Raw genomic sequence first — 20,969 nt, 5'->3', positions numbered from 1 at the left:
AGCACGCAGCGAATGCGGCGCCTGCGTGAGAAGATTGAGGGAAGGAAGAAAACACGCAGTAAAGTGATGTTTCGCTGCAGAGGACGTGAGGGAAGCTTCATGAAGGTGAGTGCTAGCGAGCGGCAAGTGCCAAGCACGGTGAAGATGAGGAGGAAAGCGCGTCCCTCGCACCGTAAACAACAAGAACAAAAGATGACGTAGAGAGTGGGAGAATGATCAGATACCTACACCAGCTTCTAAAGCCATCTACCAACAGTAGGCAACATAAGTCCTTGAAGACTACACCGCGCGACTTCGTACATTATCTCCACCTTCGGCTCGACTTCTACTGCAGCAGCCTATGCAGCTCCCATGCAGCTTCGGCCATGCAAGTCCACCCATCCCCCAAATCCGTAGTACTCTTCACACTCTCAAACACCACCTCTACAAAGCACTCCGCACTCGCACGCGCATAATCGCGCTCACCAGTAAACAATGCCAAGATCGTATATGGCACAAATGTGATTACCCAGAAAAACGCCCATTACCAATGCTGCCAGCAAAAAAATGTTGTTCCTTCCAGTAACGCATCGCGCAAAGCGCAGGATGCCCTACAATGCAATCAAACAGGTTTCGTCAAACTTATGCCAAGCCGATGCGTGAGAAGATGGACTGGGCCAGTCTAGATGTCATAACGTAGACTCTGGCCAGGGGTATAGAATAGAATTCGCCGCTCATTGAATGCTTTTCGCTCCAAGCCATGCATAGATGGTTGCATGCAATCAACGCCTTGTACTCCGGGTAGGGTTCCAAAAAGAGAGTGGTCGTGTCTCATCCAGCGCCCGCGGTGCCAATCTGTGTGTGTTTTTGGAAGCCGGGCGAGCGGTAGCTGTGCCGATGAGGCGATGCAGTGCGGTGGCCGTCGGAAGAAGCTTGGGAGTTCTGGGCGAATGCAGGGTTGGGTGTATTCCGGTCGTACCCTGGTGTGGGGCTGTGCTGATTGCTGCCCATAGGCTGAGCACCCCCGCCGGGGATCTGGCGAACGGACGCTTCGCCAGCTTGAGCCGAGGGGTTGTTGTCCGCCGTCGTAACTTGAGGCGAATTGCGCTGGTCTTTCCTGGAAGCTGTGCCGGTTTGGTCTCTGGGTGACGGCGTAGGAGCTGACAGAGGGTTCTTCCCCCGCTGCTCCCATTGGCGCATGATTTCCTTCGCGCTCATGTCGGACACTTCATCGCTGAGTAGTTCCATGATCTCGGGAGGTACCTGTTGACGTTAGTATGAAAGTGGATTGGTAGTATGGCGGAGCAACATACCTCCGAGAACTCATCGTTGTTTTCGATGAGATCAAACACGACCTTGACCGCGCCTTGATCCACGCTCTTGACTTCTTTGTCATTGCTCTCTCGCAGAATGTTGGGAGCCATTACGGTGGCGATATTCCAAGTGTCCATCTTGTTGCCTGTCTCTTCGTCCACAGTGTGGAACGATGAAACCCAGTTCAGGAAGCAGAATAGGACTTCCATTGTGTCGCGGTGGGCCTTGGGCAGCAGGCAAAGCACGAGATGCAAGACCTTCTTTCTTTGTGCCTCATCCTCAATGTCTGCTACTGTTAGTCAAGCACGACGGGTAAAATGAAGCGACTCACCATTAGCCACCATGAACAGCCTATATAGCTTCAATGTCAATACCGGCTCAGGCATCAACCTGAGGAAGCGCTTTAGGAGATTGGCGAGTATGACCGGGTTCTTGGTATTCAGGTCGACCTTCTGAACACCGTGAGCGTCAATCTCTTCCTCAAGTTCGCGTAGAGCTTTGAGGTTGCCGTTCTTCCTGAACACACCCTCGATGGACATGTCCATACTTCTCATCGCAGTGATACAATCCTGAAGCAGAGCTGGAACTTTGAGAGCGCCCGGTCCTACACCTTCCGTGCACTCATCACCATACTTTTCCACGAGGTACTCAAGCGATTGTCGGAAAGTTGCTTTGTCGGAAACTGGCTTCTCGACTCCTGTAACACCCTTCTTCGGCTTGCTTTTGTCGGCCTTGAACGCTTTGCCGAACCCGATCTTGCCCCAGAAGTTGTTTTTCTTCGACTCGATGAGATCGAGCAGATCGCCTTGGTTGTACTGGTTGTCGTCGAGCAAGAGGCCAAGCTGGAGTACTGCAAGGCCCTTCAGCTTGAAGTACTCAAGAGGCGAGAGCTCCGAAAAGTAGGTTCGCGAGCGACCTTCGGTCATCTGTTGTAGATCCTGGGCGCCAGAGAAGTCGCGACGATGGCCATTCTGCAGCTTCGGTTGATCTTCTCGTCCCAGTAGTGCGCTTCCACCAGCGCGGAATGCATTTGGACGTTGCTCTCGTTGCTGCTCCAACGCAGCCATGCGAGCAATGTCGTCTAAAGCGAGAGAGTTCACAGCGAGTGTTACAGCGTCGGCGTCGCCTCCTAGCTCGCGTTCCTGGACGATTTGCATTCCTCCTCGCATTTGTCCTTCTCCTTCGAGACCCTCTGGACCGTCAATTATTCGTGATGCGCGCGCACGTTTCATCGTGTTGGATAGGTGCTTGTCAAGTCGAGTCGATCGTAGGCGCTTGATGTCGGACATGGATTGCTCGTAGGCGGCGTTATTGCTGTTTTGACTGTCTGTTGCTGATGTCCCTCCATACGACTTTGATCGTGTGTCCGGTCGCAAATGCGGCGGGTCATCCCCAAGGCGATGTCCCTGTGTGGAATCATAGCCTGCCAGGTTGGGATCATCTACAAGTCATTAGTGGGACGAATGTAATCTCGGAAGCGGCTCCAGAAATCTGAGTCGGAGTGTCAAGATGAGTGGTGACGAGGTGATCTGTTACGGAGAGTTATTCTTACCTGAAGTGTGTGGCAATGCGCCACTGGATCGCAGGGTCGCCATGAGACGCGCATGCGCCACGTTTAGTAGGTGCACGTATTGACGCAGCTTGGTGACCTGCTCGAAACCGTTCTCAGCGTCTGGCTGCGCTGCTGCACATGCCGGACAGAAGATGCTTCGCTTCGATTTACTCCAATAAGCGCTCTGAGGGCTATGGCGCAAGTCGGCATTGCAACCCCGGCAGACCATGCAGCTGTAATTGTACGACATGTTGTTCAGGTGTAAACACTTGTCTTCGACCTGGGCATCGCATATTGGACATGCGTCGGCCCATCTTGGGACGAGCCGCGCGGACTCAGCCGCCTGGTCTCTTTGGGCCTCGTCCTCCAACCGCGCATCGAGTGAGTTTACTTGGGTAAGGAAGTTGGTCAACCCGGTGGAGCTCCGGGTCTCGCGCTCTAATTTTAGAGAACCCTGCAGACATATGCGGATGAGGAGCTTCAGGTAGTGGGCTAGGCCAGTAACCAGGGACAGCAATTCTTGGGTCACGCCCAGTCGTCGCACGCCAGTACCCTGGGACTGGGTAAGAAGCGCGAAGAAGGCTACCACTTTCTTACAAAGTAGCTTTGATTCGCGCGAATAGGTCAATCCCTTGGGTGTCCTGACGATCAATTGCGCATCGAGCGCGTCGGCGGCCGCGAAAAGCAGTTCGACGTGCACAATGAACTTTTTGGCTGCCATGACACCGTCGACGTAAGCACCGTTACTGACGTGCAGGAGCATGTCGGAGATGCAGGTCGCGGACTTTTCCTCGAAAGCCGAAAGAGTCTTCCAGATCCAGTTGACCTTGGCTTCGATCTCTTCCTCCTGTTGGCGGACGCTCTCGCGCACCTCATCTGTCGCGTCGCCATCGGCATCCTGCAGACGCTCGATGACAGGCTGGCCTGTGGAATGAAGCCTGACATTCCAGTACTTGTGGATCATGTAGCATTCCGGATGCCAGTGCTGGTTTTGTCCATTTCGGAAGATCTCGACGAACTGCTTCAGAATCGATGTCTGACAGCCGTTACACCGCTGGGCGAATTTAGTGGAGTAGTGGTAGTGACAGTAGACGCTGCCCTCGTGCTCGTAGTAGCTGTCCGAGGCGCCGAAAACGGTCGGACACACGGAACAGGTAAAGTGCTCAATGTGGTATTTCCGGTCTAGCGCTGTGATGTAGGAGCCGCGCAAGGCTTGCCCGCACTCGAAGCAGAGCAGATCGAGACGTCGGAAATAATCGGTTTCGCAGAGGGGGTACTGGCCGGGTGGCTTGTCGGGTACGGGGAAAAACTTGGAGGCAACGATTTTACCGCAGTCCTAGAAGGCAGGTCAGCACTGTGATCAGACATGCTATGTAGAGAATTATGGCGCTCGAGACAATTGGAGCAGTCCATCCAGAACAGCGATGCGCGCGATCCTGTCGCTGAAGAGCGACGGACGTGCGAACGCCCAACTCCTCCAATCCAGAAAACAACATGGGTGTCTTACGTGACAAGTAAAGCATTCCAAATGGTAGGTGTCGCCCAAGGCTCGCACGAATTGTCCAGTCAGTCCTTCCCCACACTTTCCACATATCTTCCCGCTTCGCTTGGGTTTGGCGACGGGCTGGTTCTGGTCCCCTGGATCGGTCGACGATCGCGGGGGGTAGTTGGTGCGGTCGTAGGGCGCAAGACTGGTTGACGAGGATGCGGCCTCGTCGGTGGCGCGTCTGGAGAGGCCATTGTTGCGCGGGTCGTAGTTGTACTGTGACTGGGCGCCCTGGTGATCCATCGGAGGCGGTCCCTCCGCCGGTGTTCCCATGTCCAGTTACGCCAGCTTCGACAATCCTCCACTTCGATGCAGGGTCCGGAACGGGTGCGTGGCGTAGCCGAGGTGGGAGGGGCGCGCGACAGGGAGGCGAGAGGTGGCAGGGACGGGTTTGTCAGAGTACGTTTGTCGGATGAGCTGCGGCGTTGGTAGGAGGTGCCGCGGACGAGGGGTGTCGAGTCGCGGTGGATCTACCCGGGGAGGTGGCCAAGGGTAGAAGGGCGGCGATGCGTTGGCGAGCGCGCTCTGTCTAGCAATGCGCGGCGTCTGGCAGGGCGGGCTGGACTGGGTGTAAGGGATGCTATGTACAATGGGCGCAAAAGCAACTCGGACGGCATGCGGTCGCCGCGGAGGAGCAGGCGTGTGGTGAATTAGGCCCGGCGTGCTATGGGGGGCATAGGACGAGGACCCTGAGCGGTGGATGAAACGCGGTCAGGGCGGGCAAGGCAAGTAGCAAGAGGGAGCAGCACCGGACATGCAACTCGCAAAAGCGCAATCAGAGGTCGCTTGGCGGAAAATTCGCAGGAGGCGGCTTGGGGTGTGAGGCTGGTGGTTGTTCCTGTGTCACTGCGGCTGTGGTCAATGTTCGAGGAGTGGACTGCATGGTGCAGACGGCGCTAGCCGCTTTGGTGCACGCTGATTGCGATGTACAGGCAGATGGCCGGCAGCAGCATCGGCGCCTTGGGACCCCTTGAGCTTATTTTAGCCCTCTAAGAGAGCCGGCATTAGTATGCCATTATGCACTTGTTCTGCGCTGCCGGTGCGCATGCGGCTAGCTGGTGGGTTGTGAAGACGTTACACAAGATATTATACGTCCAGCGCACACACGAGATATTTCCCTCAGCATCCTCGGTACATGGCAGGCTATTCCTGGAGCATAACGCACTGCAGGCCGTCTGCAGGCCGACGAAAGTCAGCGCGCCGGGCGGGGAAGGCTGTTCGTTTCAAGGTTCATGGGTGTCGCTAGCGCTTTCGGAGAGTCTTGGCATTTGAGATCTCGACAGTCGCGACTTCCATGAGGTGAGGCTGCTGTTCGCGTTTGGAAGGCACGTCCGTCGTCACTGCCATTTTACAAGTCTCACTCGCTCTCACCCGCTCTGACTCTAGCTCCGCCGCTTTTACTAGCAGGACCGAGCTCGCGCGCCGCCCGAAGAACCTGCGCATATCCAACAAAGACCATCACAACTCACTGACCGCGTCTATACCTTTGCCTACCGTCGTTTACCAGCCTACCACATACCCTTACACCCCTTCGCCATGGAAGGAGAGGGAGAACACGCGCCGCCCCAGAGGCAGGAGCCACCCGTCTTCAAGGCCCCAAGGCTAGTTTCGCGCCCGAAGCCCCCGGTGCAGCAAGAGGAGGAGATGGGCTCTGAGATCAAGCTGGGCGACTTTGAAGACGTCCACGCCCTCTCCGTCTCCGAAGCGCGCGCCGTCGTCACAGCTGTCCACGAGGCCCGGAAGAAGAAGGACCCCGAGAACAACCCTCTGCGCGATAGGATATACAACGACAGCATGTGAGTCGCCTCGAGAAGACACGACACAAGGGGAGCGTCAAGGAAAGAGCCAGGACTGACTGTAGCAGAACCATCACACAGTTCCTCGACTACCTAGACAACTTCGCTCGCTACAAGGAGGAAGACAGTCTGCACTCGATCGCTGCCCTCTTCGATGCGCACCCTGAGATCTCCGTCGTCGAGAAGGCACTGCTTGGTAATACACGAATCGGAAGGGAATGGACGTGGTGCTGACAAGGTTGCTAGGAACGCTTACCCCGGACACCGCAGAAGAGGCCACCACCCTCATTCCCTCGCTGAACATGGACGAGGACGAGCTCCAGTTGATCCTGGACGAGCTGAACAAAATGCGTGAGTTGGAAAAGTTGAACAAGATGGTCACGGGCCCATAAAGCTGACTTCTCGGACAGAGGATCGGCTTCGATAGTACACTCCTGGATTTCTGTACCGTTGCATGCACCTTTTGGATGACGCCATGAGAGAACTGGATAACATGTCGAAAGCGGCCCGTCAACACATCGGGATTGTTCCATGTTCGCCCCCAGGCGGTTCTTGAACCGTTTCAGTTAATTTCACCACGTATGACAATCCCATTGGTCTGGAGAGTATCGGTACTTCCAAGGTTGACTCGAGATTGCATCCCCCATGCTTCGACAGCGACAGCACAAGGTTGGTAATAAGGGCAAGTATGGGGGGACGTGACTTGGCATTTTGAGCCTCACCGGGGACGAAGAGCAATCGTTTGCGACACTTATCCCGGCATTGTTTTGCTGCTTGGGGCTTCTCATCAATACATTCAACTTTCATTCGATCCAGAATGACAAGATGCGCCACTCTTTCACTTTGTACATTGTGACGTCGAAACATCATCCTTCCACGCCCCAAGTCGACCTGCTAACAACGATACCAAGCGGGAGTACAGGTATCACGGCCTGGTACGTCTTTCCAACCACTATCAAACATTGTGTATCACCCCTCATCGGCGTTGAGTTACACCATACTGCGAAGTTGCACTGTGAACAGCCTGCAACATTAACATTTGCTTCTTTTGTCTAGTCTTTCATACCGTCCACAACATTTGATTCGGATTTCAAGCACCCACAACGACAACTCCAAAACTTCTCAACTTCACTATGAGAACAGCCCACTTCTCTACAGCCGCCTGTAAATGCAGCACCCTGCGCGCGTCCAGGCGCAGACTGGAAAGACTTCATGCATTGAGTCTAGCCTACCCCCGCCACCAAATTGTCCCATCCCTTACAGCCGACTGGACAGTAGGCAGCGTTACTACAAACTGTTATACACGTGGATGTCCTTACGCAGCTTCTGACCCTGTCATAAAGTATAGCCTGGCAGTGAGCGTCCTTGCAATCGGCATTATCGCCGCCATTGAACCGGCAACCGGCGTCGGTATAGCTGCGGTTCTTGCGGTCATCATCCTCATCGTGGGATAAGACTGTTCTCTCTGCGGCTGCAAGGCTGGAGTTGTACGTGCTGGTGTTGTAGACAACGTCGAGAGGACACAATGAGTATGTAAACTCAATGTATTATGATGATATCCTAGGTGTACATTGCTCTTTAACTTTGACTACTATCGTAAGCGTTGACTCTTTGCAGTTCCATGTAGCCTCATCAACCTAGATCTCCTTGGCTACCATGGTTGAGCATGGAGACGACCATTCCGACGAACAGCCCTGACAAACCACCGTTATCGACTTGCCAACCAACTAATTTACAGACCTAAAGTATCCCGCGAAGACTTGAAGCTCGAGCGCGAAGCCCGGAAGATCAACCTAGATCTTCGCGTTCATTCCCCATCTCATGACTTTCACTCCTTGTGAAGTGGAAACCACTGTGACCTCGAAGTACGCGGTCGTTCATGCACAGCGCAAACTCACTGCTGCATGCAAGCAACAAGCAGGAACCAGCACCTCGATACTTGCCACTAACGCTCCCTTCCATCTATATAACGACTCGGTCTCTGAGCCTCACCAAGTGTTCACCCCATTTGCTCTCCTCAACCACTAAACCACCAAACGACTTTCATCCATCAACCATCATACCACCCAAACCTCAATCCATATTCCACCCACAATGCCAGGCTTCACATCCTTCTACATAAAAGGCCGCATGGCCAACGCCACCGCACCCCAAACCGACTTCGCCTACGACTCCGACCCCGATTTCGAAACTCTAGCATCAAAGAAACACCATCTCCAGCTACAGAAACGACTTGCCCGCCAAGTAAAAAGCATCTACGGCACCGTCATGACACGCTCTGACGCCAACCAAACTTTGACGCTGCTAAAAACCGTGAAGTCGCATATCGACGCACAAGTGGAGGTATTCCACGACTTGGGGTTGATGTCGCTGATCGAGCGGGGAAAGGCTATCGAGTTGTTTGTAAAGAAGAGCCAGGGTGTTTATCAAGATGGGTCGCGCGCAGTGCAGAAGTTTAGGTCGGCGCAGGGGCCTGTTGGGGATGTTGCGGAGGGGCTTGGGCTGTTGGGCAAATACAAGGGGGCTAAGAACGGGGAGTTGGAGATGTGGGATGTGGAGTGCATTGTGGTGATTTATCAGAGGAGGATTTTGAAGCCGTTGAAGGAGGTGGTTAAGGAGGTTGAGAAGGTGGTCGGGAGGGAGGACGGGTGGACGGACCCGCAGTAGTTGAGCAGCTCCCAGGCTGATTCAAACGCGTTTTGTATCTTTGGATGGTAGTATAGGTGAAGCGTTGGTGTAAATTGGAAGCGGCGTCTCTGGTAGTTTTGGCTAAAACTGCAATTCTCGCTGTGCTGGAACCAACTGTGCTTTTGAAGCAAGCTGTCTCACATAAATGGAACATCTGATCCATGTATCATCAGCGAACTACTATGTATTGCGCAAACCTTTTGCCTGCTTGCTGGGACAAACCGAAGACCGCGGACTCAACCAATGATGACGCGGGTGTGGGGCACACGGCGAATCCGGTTAGCGGCATGGGGAGAACCGCTGCGCCAGCATCTGCGCAGCTGTCGTGCAACCTTCAACATCACATCACATCACATCGTGCCGCTCGCTACGCCTTCATCGACTGACGTCTACGCCGTATCTCGGTTCCCGGAAGCTGCATCGGCCTGGACCATCCTTCCCGGTCGCAGAGCCGCGCCGTACCGACTTACCCATCCCACGATGTCCTATTGGTACGGCGCCACAACGTCCTCATCTGGAAGACTGCTCGGGTCTTTCCAATGCCGTCTCCGATTGACTGATCGGCTTGGTGAAGGGTCTACCATACAGATCTCTCTGACGCGATTGTGACGAGCCTGTCGCTCAGTGCTGCTGATGTCAGAAGCCACCATACTGTTGGTGGAGTCGACTTCAGCAATCACGGTTCCATTACAAGAGCAAGGGATGCGCCACTTATCTCGTCGATACGTTGACTTTTACGCCTGGAATCTTAAGAGGCGTAACTTGGTGTAGTGAATAGGTCCAGGTCAGGACGATGCGAACTCCCAGCCTGTGGGATTGCTCCACTGCCCTGCACAGTAGCGGTTTTCATCTCGCTATACGACGGATGCGATTGTGATTGTGAAACGATTTGCAGCAAGCGACGTTGTTGATGTGCTGGAGCGGCGTAGAAGCGCGAATGCCACCGCAGTGTTGGTCTCAGCCCCGGTGTCGGTTAAGAAACATATTGCTGTGTACACACGTGTTTGTCTACAGGTTCTAAGCCAGCTTGCGATAATTATATCCTAGGAGCCTACAGAATAAAGCGCTAGAGGACGCACCACCTGCTTTTCAGAGTTACTTAGACTTGATCATGTCGTTCCTATTTCGAGGCTTTTCTAACATGTTTTTAGAGCTGCTGCTCTTTTTCCCAGTCAATGCCCAACCTGCTTCGACTACGATTCCAGCGAAGTCGCTTCCAACGGTGCGCCTGGAGCTGCCCGGTGGATGCGCAACGTATAGTGAGTCAACAGGATTGAGCGCTATGGCTCTTACCCGGATAAGCAACTCAGTTGGTGAAGGTACCGGCTGCAGTATATCGCGAACATACGCCGTTTGAGCTTCGGCTGCGAGCCCGAGGGCTTTCATACTTGTTGGCGCTAGCTCGTTTGAGTATGGGTAGGCTATACGAAATCGAGGCAGGTTGGGAGACTGAATTTCCTCGCGTGTCTTTGGGCTAATGCCTCCTGCGACGGCCTCGATCAAGGCCTTTTTGTAAGAAGAGAGAAGTGTGCATGTAATGCTGAAGGGCGCATATTACTAATGCCGTGCAGGATAAGCGATGTTCAACTGGGAGCAACCCATCATAGGCAACGCGATGTGATAGTACCCTCAAGTCGAACGCCGGTCATGGTTCCGAGTTTAGAGACGACGTTGACGCCGCGAGTTTGACGCACAAGACCTATGGCCACCTGAACGTCTCCACGCTGCAGCATGTCGCAGCACCGACACCAGTATGTGGGAATTGAAGATTAGTAGGCTCGGCCCGTTGGCGGCACGAAACATCCGATGCACCTCCACTCTACATGAAGAAGTAATGTGGCTTTGCGCACCCACAACCCCTGTCTAGTCCGTTTCAAGACCATCCAGACCGCAAATCCCATAAGACTGCGTAATTGGGTGGTACGTGTTTGTGGATCACCTACTCCTTCTCATGTAAATGGAAAAACACATTACCGTGATGGAAGGGGTTGGTGTTGTATAAGATACTCGGCCGCTGTAGCCAAGCAAACCCGCTTCAACTCCATACTCACAACACCACACGCTCGTTACCCAGCATCCACATCAAAATGATGTTTACCAAATCCTCCATCGCAGCAGCCTTCATGCTAGCCACAGGCGTCACCGCAACCCTCGACCCCGCAACCTCCAACACAAACGGCAGCTACCCGTCAGCCCCATCCTGCTCCCGTAAGCTCTCACGCCTCCGCACCCTTAACTTCCCATAAACTAACCCCCTCATAGCCATCAAAACAAGCAAAGCCATCCAAGCCGCAGAATGCAGCCACAACACCCGCACGTCCGGCCAGACCTTTGCCGTCTTCACCCAAGACCACCAGTACGACGGTAACCACGGGTGGCCGTACGGCACGTGTGAAGCGTACAACTGCGCGCCGGGGCAGAAGATGGGTAAGAAAGCGGGGACTTGGACGTTCTTCTGGGCGAAGGCGGGGGTTGAGGGAGAGGAGGAGGGAGATGGCGCGGGGTGCATTAAGAGTCCGAAGGATGGGAGTTGTGGGTGTGAGAACTCGGATGGTACGTTCGTTTACAAGGGGACGAACTGCAAGTAGGGTGTTGGCGAGTATCAGGCAGGGAGACCTTCTATCTTCGTTTCGTTATATGTATTGAGCTCAGCCTTCACAAGAAATTCTCTCTTGACTTCAATATGGACTGCGGGCCCGGAAAGACTCTTGGGTGGAAATTCTTCAGCTACGGACTGCTATGAGCCAGCGCTCATGCTCTGATGAACACATCCAAATCGAGTGTGTGGCTTTTGGTATTCTTCGTCCGCATGGAACAGCTGCATCGGCATTTCCATGAATTGAGAACGCCATAAATCGAGCCTGTAAAGGCTGACCAGACACATGGGTATGCAGTGGTAAATTTCGGAGTCTTTTCGCTGCTTTCATATCTTCTCAACAGTACTTTGGTGAATCTTCACGTTTGTGATTTGATGAGACAAGTTCATACGACTTGTCAGAACATTATTCTGGAGTTGCAAAGATCCCGACAAACATACGGACTTTTTTCGCTGGCTTAGGATTGCAGATGCGAAATTTTGGTAGAGTAAGAAGGATGAACTGCGGTGCCTGCAAGACTTTTGTACGTGCGCGCAAAGGTAGAACTGATCGCGCAGCCCTCATACGTATCCGGCTTCAAGTGCAAATAATCGAGTATCGATAACTACGACACACCAAGCTCATGAGACGTCTAGGTTTGCTTCTTGAGTACCTGGCTTTTAGTAGAGCGCAATGACAACGAGGAAACAATCTTCTGGAACATGGCATGGACACAAATGCTTTTGACGACCGAAGTGAGCCAGGATTTCGGGCATATCTTGTCCTTTTGGTGAAATCAAAGTGTCGGCATCCCCTTTTGGATTTGGGCTGCCTCGACGTTATGCAATTCTGCTAGCGTTTTTTGGCACGCAGGGAAAGGACATGCCGAAGCCGATGATGAATTTTGAGCGAAGCGAGCGAACAACATGAGAATTACCACCTTCATTTTTGATATCGAACAATGTGGAAGAGGTTGAACAACGGAAGTCTGGGAGCATAGAGAAGAAGTTTACGTAGTGGTCTTTGGGCGCAGGCTTAGATCATCTTATCCTTCTCCGAGTCTCGGTACCCAGACATTACTAAGTGAAGGTAAAGTTTTGTGACTTATTTACGCTCGGCGTCAAGATAGGTCATGCGCAGAGTGACATCAACTTTGAAGTAAATACTCTCCGACGCGGGAAGATTCCACATGACAGGTGCAGAGACCATTTTCTGGTAAGATCGGGTGGTCTTCTTGCCAACATCACAACAACCGTCCTTTGGTTTGATCGAACTCGAACAACCATGACCTTTTTGGACTTCGTATTTTCGTGCCGTCCGCGAAGACACGACAGCGCAGCCGAAACATCCAAGCCCGAACTGTGCTTTTTTGGTGCCAGAGGAGATAGCAGACATGTCTTGTTCGACTTTCAACTTTGATGAATTGAGAATAGTTTTGGAGGGTAGTGGAAAGTAAAGATCCTGCTGTGCAGAAGGTGGCTTTAAAAGGCGGAAGCATCAGGTGGTCTGGGTGCTTCAGCGCCGGCTGAACACCATATATCGATGGTCGTTGCTATTTTGGAAGCAGCACATTTGCATAGGGTCTCCGAGTTTTGGAATTTCGTTTAAGATAGTCGCAGTCGCATAGAGCAGACGTTCCGATGTCTCTTTGCCGTCTGCTGGCCAAGTCATCACAGGCTCCAGATTCTTTTTTGAGGTTTGTAGAAAAGATGGAGAAGAAGGCGGGACATGGGAGGATTGGCAGGCCGTTTTGAGAAGGGCGGGCCGAGCGGCGGACATGGGGGTTTTCCAAGACCTTTTGATGGTGAGGATGTAGGAAGTAGTGTTGGAAGAATAAAAGAGTGAGGATTTGGAGCGGTTTATATAGACACTTCGGAGAAGGTGTACACGTGCAAAGGTGCGCCGGGCAAATTGTTCAAAAAGGTATCGATGTGAAGACGTGGTGTTCGTGACCAAATAAGAAAAGAACTAGCGGCAATATGTCATGTATCGATAACAAGTAGCCCAATCCAAGTGCTATCATGTTCATATAAGTTCCGGTCCGTCACCACTCATGTTCTTAACCCGTCGCTATATCTTCCCCTCAGATCGTATGCGAGCATCCATCATCATGCCTCAGGTATCTTCCCCCTCATCCCGGGCGGCAACAGCGCATCCGCCTTCCTCGCAGCATCCACCTCCTCAGCGGTCGGTTCCTGCGGTACGTCGACGATAACGCTGGGATCTTTCGAGCGGGAGGCCAGCATCGCGGCGCGTTTCTGTATTATGTCAGCCAAGTGCTCTAACCCTCCCACATATCATTCACCAGCCACGATCACGTAGCTACGCCTCATGCCCAAGAAACCCCAAGCTGAGTGGACTAATATAGACATACCTCCCTAACCCCCCTCCCCGCCCCCATCCCGTCACCCAAAAACTCCGCATCAATCCCCTCCGCATCATCCGGCGACCGCATCGAGCCTCTCACGCCCCCCAACCCATCTCCCATACCACCTACCTCTCCCGTTGTACTCATACGCCTCCTCAGCTCCTCAGGCGTTATCGCGCCGCCGTCCAACTCGACCGGCGCATCGTTTATCGCAGGTGTATTCGTGTCGATCAACGGAGTTTGGCTAGACACTGCTGGACTAGTCTTGTGCGGGAAGGTAGAGGTGCGGGAGACGGGGGAGATGGGGTCGCTTGGTGGTGGTGGGGAGATGGTTGAAGTTGAGGTGGGAGGGGGAGGGGAGATGGTGGGCGGGTTTGACATTGTGAGGACGGTGGAGGGAGTTGCGATGGCGGTATCTGATGCACAGAGACTGCTTCGTAGGAATGCTGCAGTAGTGGTCGTATGCGCAGTTCTCAGCCTCGTCGCGTCGCTTTCACGGCTGTATGTCGAAAGGTAAGGTGCGTGACGAGCAGACGTGCGCAGACCTACGTAGGCGGCACAGCTGCCTCGTGTGCAACCCAAGCCTCAGGTAGCCCGCCTTTCGCAGCCTCACGGCCAAACAAAAGCCCGCGAGCGCGTAAGCAAGTCGTGACCGCGATGACGTTTGACGCCCACGCGCCGGCAATTCAGGGTCCAGCGGTTCAAGTGGGGCAGCGACGCGGGTCGACGTCTTGGTATGGACCTTGATCGTCGCGTGCTATATCGGGATACGAGTTGGGTGGAAAACGACACGACAACACTAAGGGTCAAGTTGGCGAAGAAGGCATGGAAACACTGGGTATGTGGGGATTTGAAACGAGCGCAAAGGCTGAGCTGAGTTCATTCATGTTTTCCATCGCAGCGCGGGGCACATGGCTTGCTGCGCCTCCTTCCTCCCGCCCTTTTGTACATCCAATAGCTAACGGGTATCTAGTAACACCACCAAGCTTCGGCCTCCGAAAGTACAAGTCATGCAAATACAAACGGCGCTCAAGTTACATAATCATAGGTTCATTACCCGCTCGCAAACAACGTAAGAGCGCGAAGTACTAGTTAGACTGCTTCGGCATCAGGAACCCCATGGTGTACGCTTCACCAGAGTTCGTCTTTGTGGAATCAGCCTTGTTGCTGTCAGCTATCAATAAAATGCAATGAATCATGATCATCAGTACTTACGCCCATGTAGACATCCTGCCCGAACATGTTTGCTCGGTTGCCTTGGATAGGTTGCTGGCTCGGTGTCTGTCCTGTGGCTGGCATCCCGTTTTGCTCTGTTTGCATAGGCATGCTACCAAGATCCATGGGGAAGAAGTTGTTGGTCGCTTCCATACCAGGATTGGGACCTTGGATGTACGAGTCCCATGCGTCCTAGTCATGTTAGCCGAGTGATAATCGCGGGATTGTGATGACGACGAACCCAGTTGATATTGTCTGTCGGCGGGAGATCTAGATTTTGGAACAGATTCGCTCCGAACAGGTTTGAGAACGGACTTGGTGCATTCTCTGGGCCTGTTGGTCCGCTTGTCGGCTGGTTGTATTGTGGTGTCAAGCCCGTCGACGGCTGAGGCATAGGGTCGTTTAGTAGATTGGCCATACCGGCAGGGTATCGCTGATCGAACATGTTGGCATTGGGCGTCATGCCGCCTGTGCTGAGTAGGCCCAGTGTCATCGCTGCCGAATGTTCAGGTGCTACATTGGCGTCTTCCATTGGCGCCATTGTCGGGTATGCGGATGTAGCTGCTTGGAAGCCATTGGGCGTCTGTTTGGCTACCCGGTTCTTCTTGAGTTGATCCAGCATGACACTGAGCGTGGTGTGCGCTTTGTACGCTTCCATGGAGTGATCTTTCAGACCATCCCAGATGCCCACCGCTATCTCTATAGCTTCGAGCATCTCCTCGCAACGATCTGAACTCCACACGAGTGTGTCTCCAGACGGCGGAGATCGAGATGGCGCTTCCCTGGCAGTGTGGTAGAGATCAGAAGAGATGATCATCGCTGCAAGAAGGAAGTCGACAGTGGTCAGCGATGAGATGAACCATTTGACGTTGCGCAACCGACCGCCGGCCTGGCATTCCCGGTGCAAGGTCGCTTGGTGCTTGAGAAGCATCATCGAGGCTTCGATAACCGCTTTCCTGGAGTAGGCAAAACGTGATTGTACTCTCGCATAAGACAGATACTTTCGATGCAGTACGCATATGATCTTGAGGAAGAGGAGATCCAATGTGAAGCGTTGCATGATCAAGGTAGAAGGGTCGCGCGCCGCTTCATCCATCCCTCGCATCTTGAGATGCGGCGAGATGTTGTCGTGTAGCTCTCGAGCTTCCGCGTCTAGCTTCATGACCTCTTCGTACGAAGAACATGTCAGAGTATCGGTGCACTCGACCGCTTCTCCGAGCTTATAGATCAATCTTGTCCGATTGATGAGGAAGAGTGTAGGTGTAGCTTCGGTTTCCGGTCTCGAAGGAGGCAGTATCTTCATGTCTTTGTGCAGTTCATCGTCGTATATATTCCGCGGTATCTCAGTGTTGGTATCCCGCGGTCGGACGATGGGCGGCAACCCAGCCTGTGCGGAGAAGAGCAGATCAAACGAGCGGACCGCAGCCCAGACACGTCTTCGCATCTCCGCCTGGAAAACGGGTATGCCGGCATATGGCGCCGCGTCCCGATGCAAACCCATGCGCATCGCTAGCCGCACAATGATACCCGTGCTTATCAAGATGCCAACTTCTGCATCTCTACTACGAGCATACTCTGCATGAACGTGCAAGATCAAGGTCTCCATCATTCCTGTGATGGGCTGCGTAATATCTGACATGATCAAACATTGCGCCGTCAAGTCTCCATATTCTCTTGACATCTCCCAAGACTTGTTGTGGTATTCCGGAGGCTCATCGCCAGCTCGTGTGTACGACTGTAACGCGATACACATCATCGCAAACACAGTACCAAGCCAGATAATAGGCGTCTCTTCTGGTTGTGCCCAGTGCCTGTCGTATTCCTCCTGAAACGAGGGCCCGTGTATGATGTGAATGCCGGGATCGTATGTGTTGAAGAAGCGCGAGACGAGGAGATCGGCTGTGGGCTTTGGAGGAAAGCGCGATAGGACCTCGGTTTTGGAGCTTGGTTTTTGTCCGCCCATCAGGAAAGATGTACCCGGCGGTCGATCTTCGACGTGAGTTGCCTTGAATCGCTTGAGCTGATCCTCGTACTGTTTCTTGTGCTCGGCGAAGTAGTTCTTGACTTCCGACAATTCGCCCAAGATTGCGTACCAGTGTGCTTCCGATGCGAATATGGTGTGGTTGTTGTGCACCTTCATTACTCCAATAGACTTTGTAACGGTCTCCATCTCGCTTTCATCGTTCACGTCCTCCTCGGGTATCGACTCGGGAGCGCCGGTGCTCATGCTCGTGATCATTTGGCTTGGATCGAATTGCTGGTCCGGGCCAGCATTGGCCATGCTGTTCGCGATAGCTGCTTGAGCAGCGGCAGGCCCTGCGCTCTGCGCGCCATTGGTCATCAGCGAGAGAACCAGCCCCTCGAGACGGTCAATGCGATTCTGCATATCATCGGGCGTCGTGGCGGAACCGGTGCTGGCTGAGCTCTTCTTGCGGTTGCCTGGAGCAGCGTACGTACATGATGCCGTATCTCCGCGTTTGGTGCAATTGTCGCAGGGATGACCTCGATTGCATTTCAGCCTACGATGGTCAGCATGTGGCGATGATTGCTTCGTTGTCGAGATGTGTGCCTACTTTCGATGCCTGCATGCTCCACATGATAAGGGAACTCGATTCCGTTTACGTACAACTCTGAACTGCGGATCTGGCGGCGACTGTCCTGCGCTCGACGAAGTCGTTGAAGGCGGAGTGGGCGGCATGGTCGCGATCGCGTCGTCCGCAGGTGTGATATGGGACGACGGAGAATGCGGACTTAAGCGCTAAAGTCCGTTCGAGATATATGATGGAATCTCACGCCTTGGTGGTCGCCTAAGCTGCAGGACTAGGGTGTTGACTGGTCCAGACTCGTGTCGTGCAGAGGTTGGTGGTCGCTAGTATGCGCTTTGCAGAGGAGAGTGTAGCGAAAGGTCGTAAGGTGTGCGATTCTGCGATTGCGGCCCGGTGCGGTCTTAAATCTTCCGGAGCTGAGCTATCTCCATGCGCCAAGTGCTATGACTCTGAGGCGTGGACTTGAAATGGCGATACTGCCCTGGTGTTGACTTGTATGCGACTTGCTTCCGCCCTTCCCTCCAGTGAATGTCGTCCAATACGGCACACTTTTCGCTCTTCTTCTCCCGATACTGCCTCTTGTATTGCGCAGACGTACGCTTCAATCGATGCGTAGGGAATCCGTCGTTGGGTGCTTCGTCTAGATTCGGCTTACGCAGCGCTTCTTATGAGGGGAAGGTGCAGCTCATGCAATGGGCAGTCGACCTCGCGGTGAGAGGAATGTGGTCTAGCGGTATATCGAAGGCTTGTTGACACCTGCTAGCCTCTGTCAGCAGCTGCACATTCACAGAGCCATGCGCCGATTCGTACTTACTCTCAAACAGGCTTGCACGCACTGCCAGCTTTCCGTCTAACGCGCCCGACCCACGATAGCAACCTTTGATGGCGCAGACTCCTCAATTAGATCTTTGGTGATATGCGCTAGCTTTGGCGACTCGGATAACCCAAGATGAGGAGATCGGAAGAGGTTGTTGTGGTGTTGCAGTCAAAGGCTGGTACGGCCATGGGCAGAATTAGGCGGCCTTTAACTCCGACCACCCTCATCCGTCGCCGCCAAGATGTCCTGCGACATGCGACTCTTCATCATGTCGCCATCACGCATGTCCATATGACTGACTGTACAGACTCGGTCAGCTCCTTCGGTGGCGAGCTCATCTTCACCACTACCACTATCCTACTTCCGTATGGCCCCTCATCGCACACAGCTCTTTCCACATGTCAAGATTGCCCGTGGTCGCGCTTGCCCCAGGCGGGGTCGAACTAGCCCACGCTCAAGCCACCTGCTCGCTGGCGGCAACTCAGGCCCGCTACTTCGCACAGCGACAAGCTTTTGACAAGTCTGGGGCCTGCTCACAGTTTTCTGTATCACACATCACTGTGCATATGGTAATTTGATGCGAAAAACGTTCCCAACGAAACTTTGTTTGAAGAGAAACAGAACTATCTGACGAAATACAGAATCTAGGTCCGAACGCAAATATCGATTTCGTCGCAATCACCTTATACGGAAAAAACCGAACTGGTCTGCAGGCAACATTAAGCTAAAACCTTGCAAAGTAGGTGAGCTAACGTTAAAGTAGGCTCTAGGCTGTTCAGCCTTTTCCTAGGTTGGCGTGCAATTATCAATATCATCAAATTCGCCATATCGTCTGATCCATCAGGCTCCGTTATTTGGCCCCGCGCTATTGCCATCGCCGTTCGCAGACGCTTGAGGCTCCGCAGTCGCCGTCCAAGGCACCATCTTCTCGGCCTTCGCATCCCATTTATGCACACCTCCCGTGCCAACATTGTACTGGTAGTAATTCTCAGTACCGCCCTTGATCATCGCCTTCCTGAAAGTGATATTGATCCTTCCCTTGCCTGCCTCAGGGCCAGCGCGCTTTGGAATACTATGTAGCCAGTTCGCCTGCGTCTTGCCACGCATCAAGACCATATCTCCCGAGCCGAGAGGCAGCTTGATGCCCGTTGGCTCCTTCACCACAACGCCTGCCTTGGGTGGAATAGGCTTGTGCTTCATCAAGAAGTCGCGCTTTGCACCGAGACTGAACGATGCGATTGCTGGATTAGGACCGAGGAACCTCTCATCGTCGGAGTGGTACGATATGCTGTCCTTGCCATCGGCGTAGTAATTGACGAGGCAAAAGTTGAAGGTCTCGCCAGTGGTGCCCTCTGTCACTTTCTTCAGTTCCTCCAGACACTGTGGGATAGGACGAGGTGCGCACTTGTAGCGGCTCTTCTCAACCGGCTTTCCAGTCTTTGCATCTACGATGCTTCCATCAGCTGCGAAGCGCGATGTGTCATCAACACCGAATACGGTCGTAAACCGCGGCGTGTTGATCTGTGTTTGGGCTCCCCCGCGGGTGATGTTGTACTGCACGCGGTAGAAGGGAAGTTCCCGTCGAAGGAACTCGAAAAGCCCTGGCGCAATACCGGAAGGTACGTATGGCTGATAGTATACAAGATCTAGATCCAGCTGGTCGTTTATGAGCTTGCCCTCCTTAGCAGGTGCGAATCCTAACTGCTCCGTGAACGGGGCAGGCAGATGTGGGATGGCGAAGGGATAAGACGCATGACTTGACTTGTGAAGACTTGCTTCATATCTGGGCTTCTTGGGCTCAGGGCGCTTGAAGAACGAGTCAATGGCACCTCGCTTCAGCGACATGGTTCTTGAAGCTGTGTTGGTCCACACCTGTCCAAGCCTTCCACCAACTATCACGGGCTGGAGGACCTTCACTGTCACTATCTGGAAGCAGTACAGATCAGTTTGCCGAGGCGCTCAGCGTGAATTGCGTGATGCGCGCGGAGCCTGTGAATTTGTTGCGCTCCAGGGCTCTCTCCGAAACTTGAGAGTGAGGAATGGACCGACGCGACTGTTGTACGCGACGATTGTGAACTTCACGGGCTCTTGCCGAAACTTGAGAGCGAGGAACAGAGCGACGGGGTCTACCGGGAGCAGAATTGAAGGATGCAGAACGTGTAGTGACCATTGTCGCGGCGCGTCTCTGCGATGATACTGTTCTAAACGTCGATGACGTATGTGATTGGTTTGCACAGACGTCGATGTGATTGGCTGACGGCTGGTAGCGGGCCTTAACACCTGGGCAGGTGCGCGATCCTGTCAACCTCGGAAAGACCGCCCCACATCATCCCTTTTCGTCGAATCTTTGAAATTCCAGCACTCGTCTCGATTTTGCACACCAGCGCGCAGACATCGGTCGTGTCCCGCGATTTATATGCGATGTATTCCTATGCTCATTTCTGAGGGCGCGCGCGATGTGACACGAAATTAAGCCCACACGCGTTGACGCTCGGGGGTAGCGAACATTATGACGACGCGACCCGCCAGCAGATCTCGCGACCCTCAACCAGAGTAGAACAGCCGTGCAACG

At 53.5% G+C, this 20,969-nt stretch overlaps 6 protein-coding genes across 6 annotated transcripts; 3 read left to right on the top strand and 3 right to left on the bottom strand.

Annotated features, from left to right (window-relative positions):
- Nucleotides 1–810: 810 nt before the first annotated feature.
- Nucleotides 811–4,664, bottom strand: J4E92_007568 (uncharacterized protein; the record flags this gene model as incomplete). Its single annotated transcript, XM_051498931.1, has 5 exons — nt 811–1,242; nt 1,293–1,579; nt 1,625–2,734; nt 2,846–4,181; nt 4,353–4,664. The coding sequence occupies 5 exons, from the start codon at nt 4,662–4,664 to the stop codon at nt 811–813; spliced, it is 3,477 nt and encodes a 1,158-aa protein (XP_051350666.1).
- A 1,263-nt stretch (nt 4,665–5,927) lies between these two features.
- J4E92_007567 (uncharacterized protein) lies at nt 5,928–6,579 on the top strand (the record flags this gene model as incomplete). Its single annotated transcript, XM_051498930.1, has 3 exons — nt 5,928–6,187; nt 6,256–6,383; nt 6,434–6,579. 3 exons carry the CDS (start codon nt 5,928–5,930, stop codon nt 6,577–6,579), a joined length of 534 nt encoding a protein of 177 aa, XP_051350665.1.
- A 1,702-nt stretch (nt 6,580–8,281) lies between these two features.
- On the top strand, nt 8,282–8,854 carry J4E92_007566 (uncharacterized protein; the record flags this gene model as incomplete). Its single annotated transcript, XM_051498929.1, has 1 exon — nt 8,282–8,854. The coding sequence occupies one exon, from the start codon at nt 8,282–8,284 to the stop codon at nt 8,852–8,854; it is 573 nt and encodes a 190-aa protein (XP_051350664.1).
- A 2,108-nt stretch (nt 8,855–10,962) lies between these two features.
- Nucleotides 10,963–11,463, top strand: J4E92_007565 (uncharacterized protein; the record flags this gene model as incomplete). The annotated part of the gene is made up of 2 exons (XM_051498928.1): nt 10,963–11,083; nt 11,138–11,463. The coding sequence occupies 2 exons, from the start codon at nt 10,963–10,965 to the stop codon at nt 11,461–11,463; spliced, it is 447 nt and encodes a 148-aa protein (XP_051350663.1).
- A 3,444-nt stretch (nt 11,464–14,907) lies between these two features.
- On the bottom strand, nt 14,908–17,420 carry J4E92_007564 (uncharacterized protein; the record flags this gene model as incomplete). Its single annotated transcript, XM_051498927.1, has 3 exons — nt 14,908–14,979; nt 15,035–15,226; nt 15,276–17,420. The coding sequence occupies 3 exons, from the start codon at nt 17,418–17,420 to the stop codon at nt 14,908–14,910; spliced, it is 2,409 nt and encodes an 802-aa protein (XP_051350662.1).
- A 1,817-nt stretch (nt 17,421–19,237) lies between these two features.
- On the bottom strand, nt 19,238–20,242 carry J4E92_007563 (uncharacterized protein; the record flags this gene model as incomplete). Its single annotated transcript, XM_051498926.1, has 1 exon — nt 19,238–20,242. One exon carries the CDS (start codon nt 20,240–20,242, stop codon nt 19,238–19,240), a length of 1,005 nt encoding a protein of 334 aa, XP_051350661.1.
- Between the last annotated feature and the right edge of the window lie 727 nt (nt 20,243–20,969).

The sequence above is a fragment of the Alternaria infectoria genome (genome assembly GCF_024043175.1).
Source record: "Alternaria infectoria strain BMP 0036 chromosome Unknown scaffold_13, whole genome shotgun sequence".
Taxonomy (NCBI): domain Eukaryota; kingdom Fungi; phylum Ascomycota; class Dothideomycetes; order Pleosporales; family Pleosporaceae; genus Alternaria; species Alternaria infectoria.
This window is presented reverse-complemented; position numbering and strand designations above follow the sequence as displayed.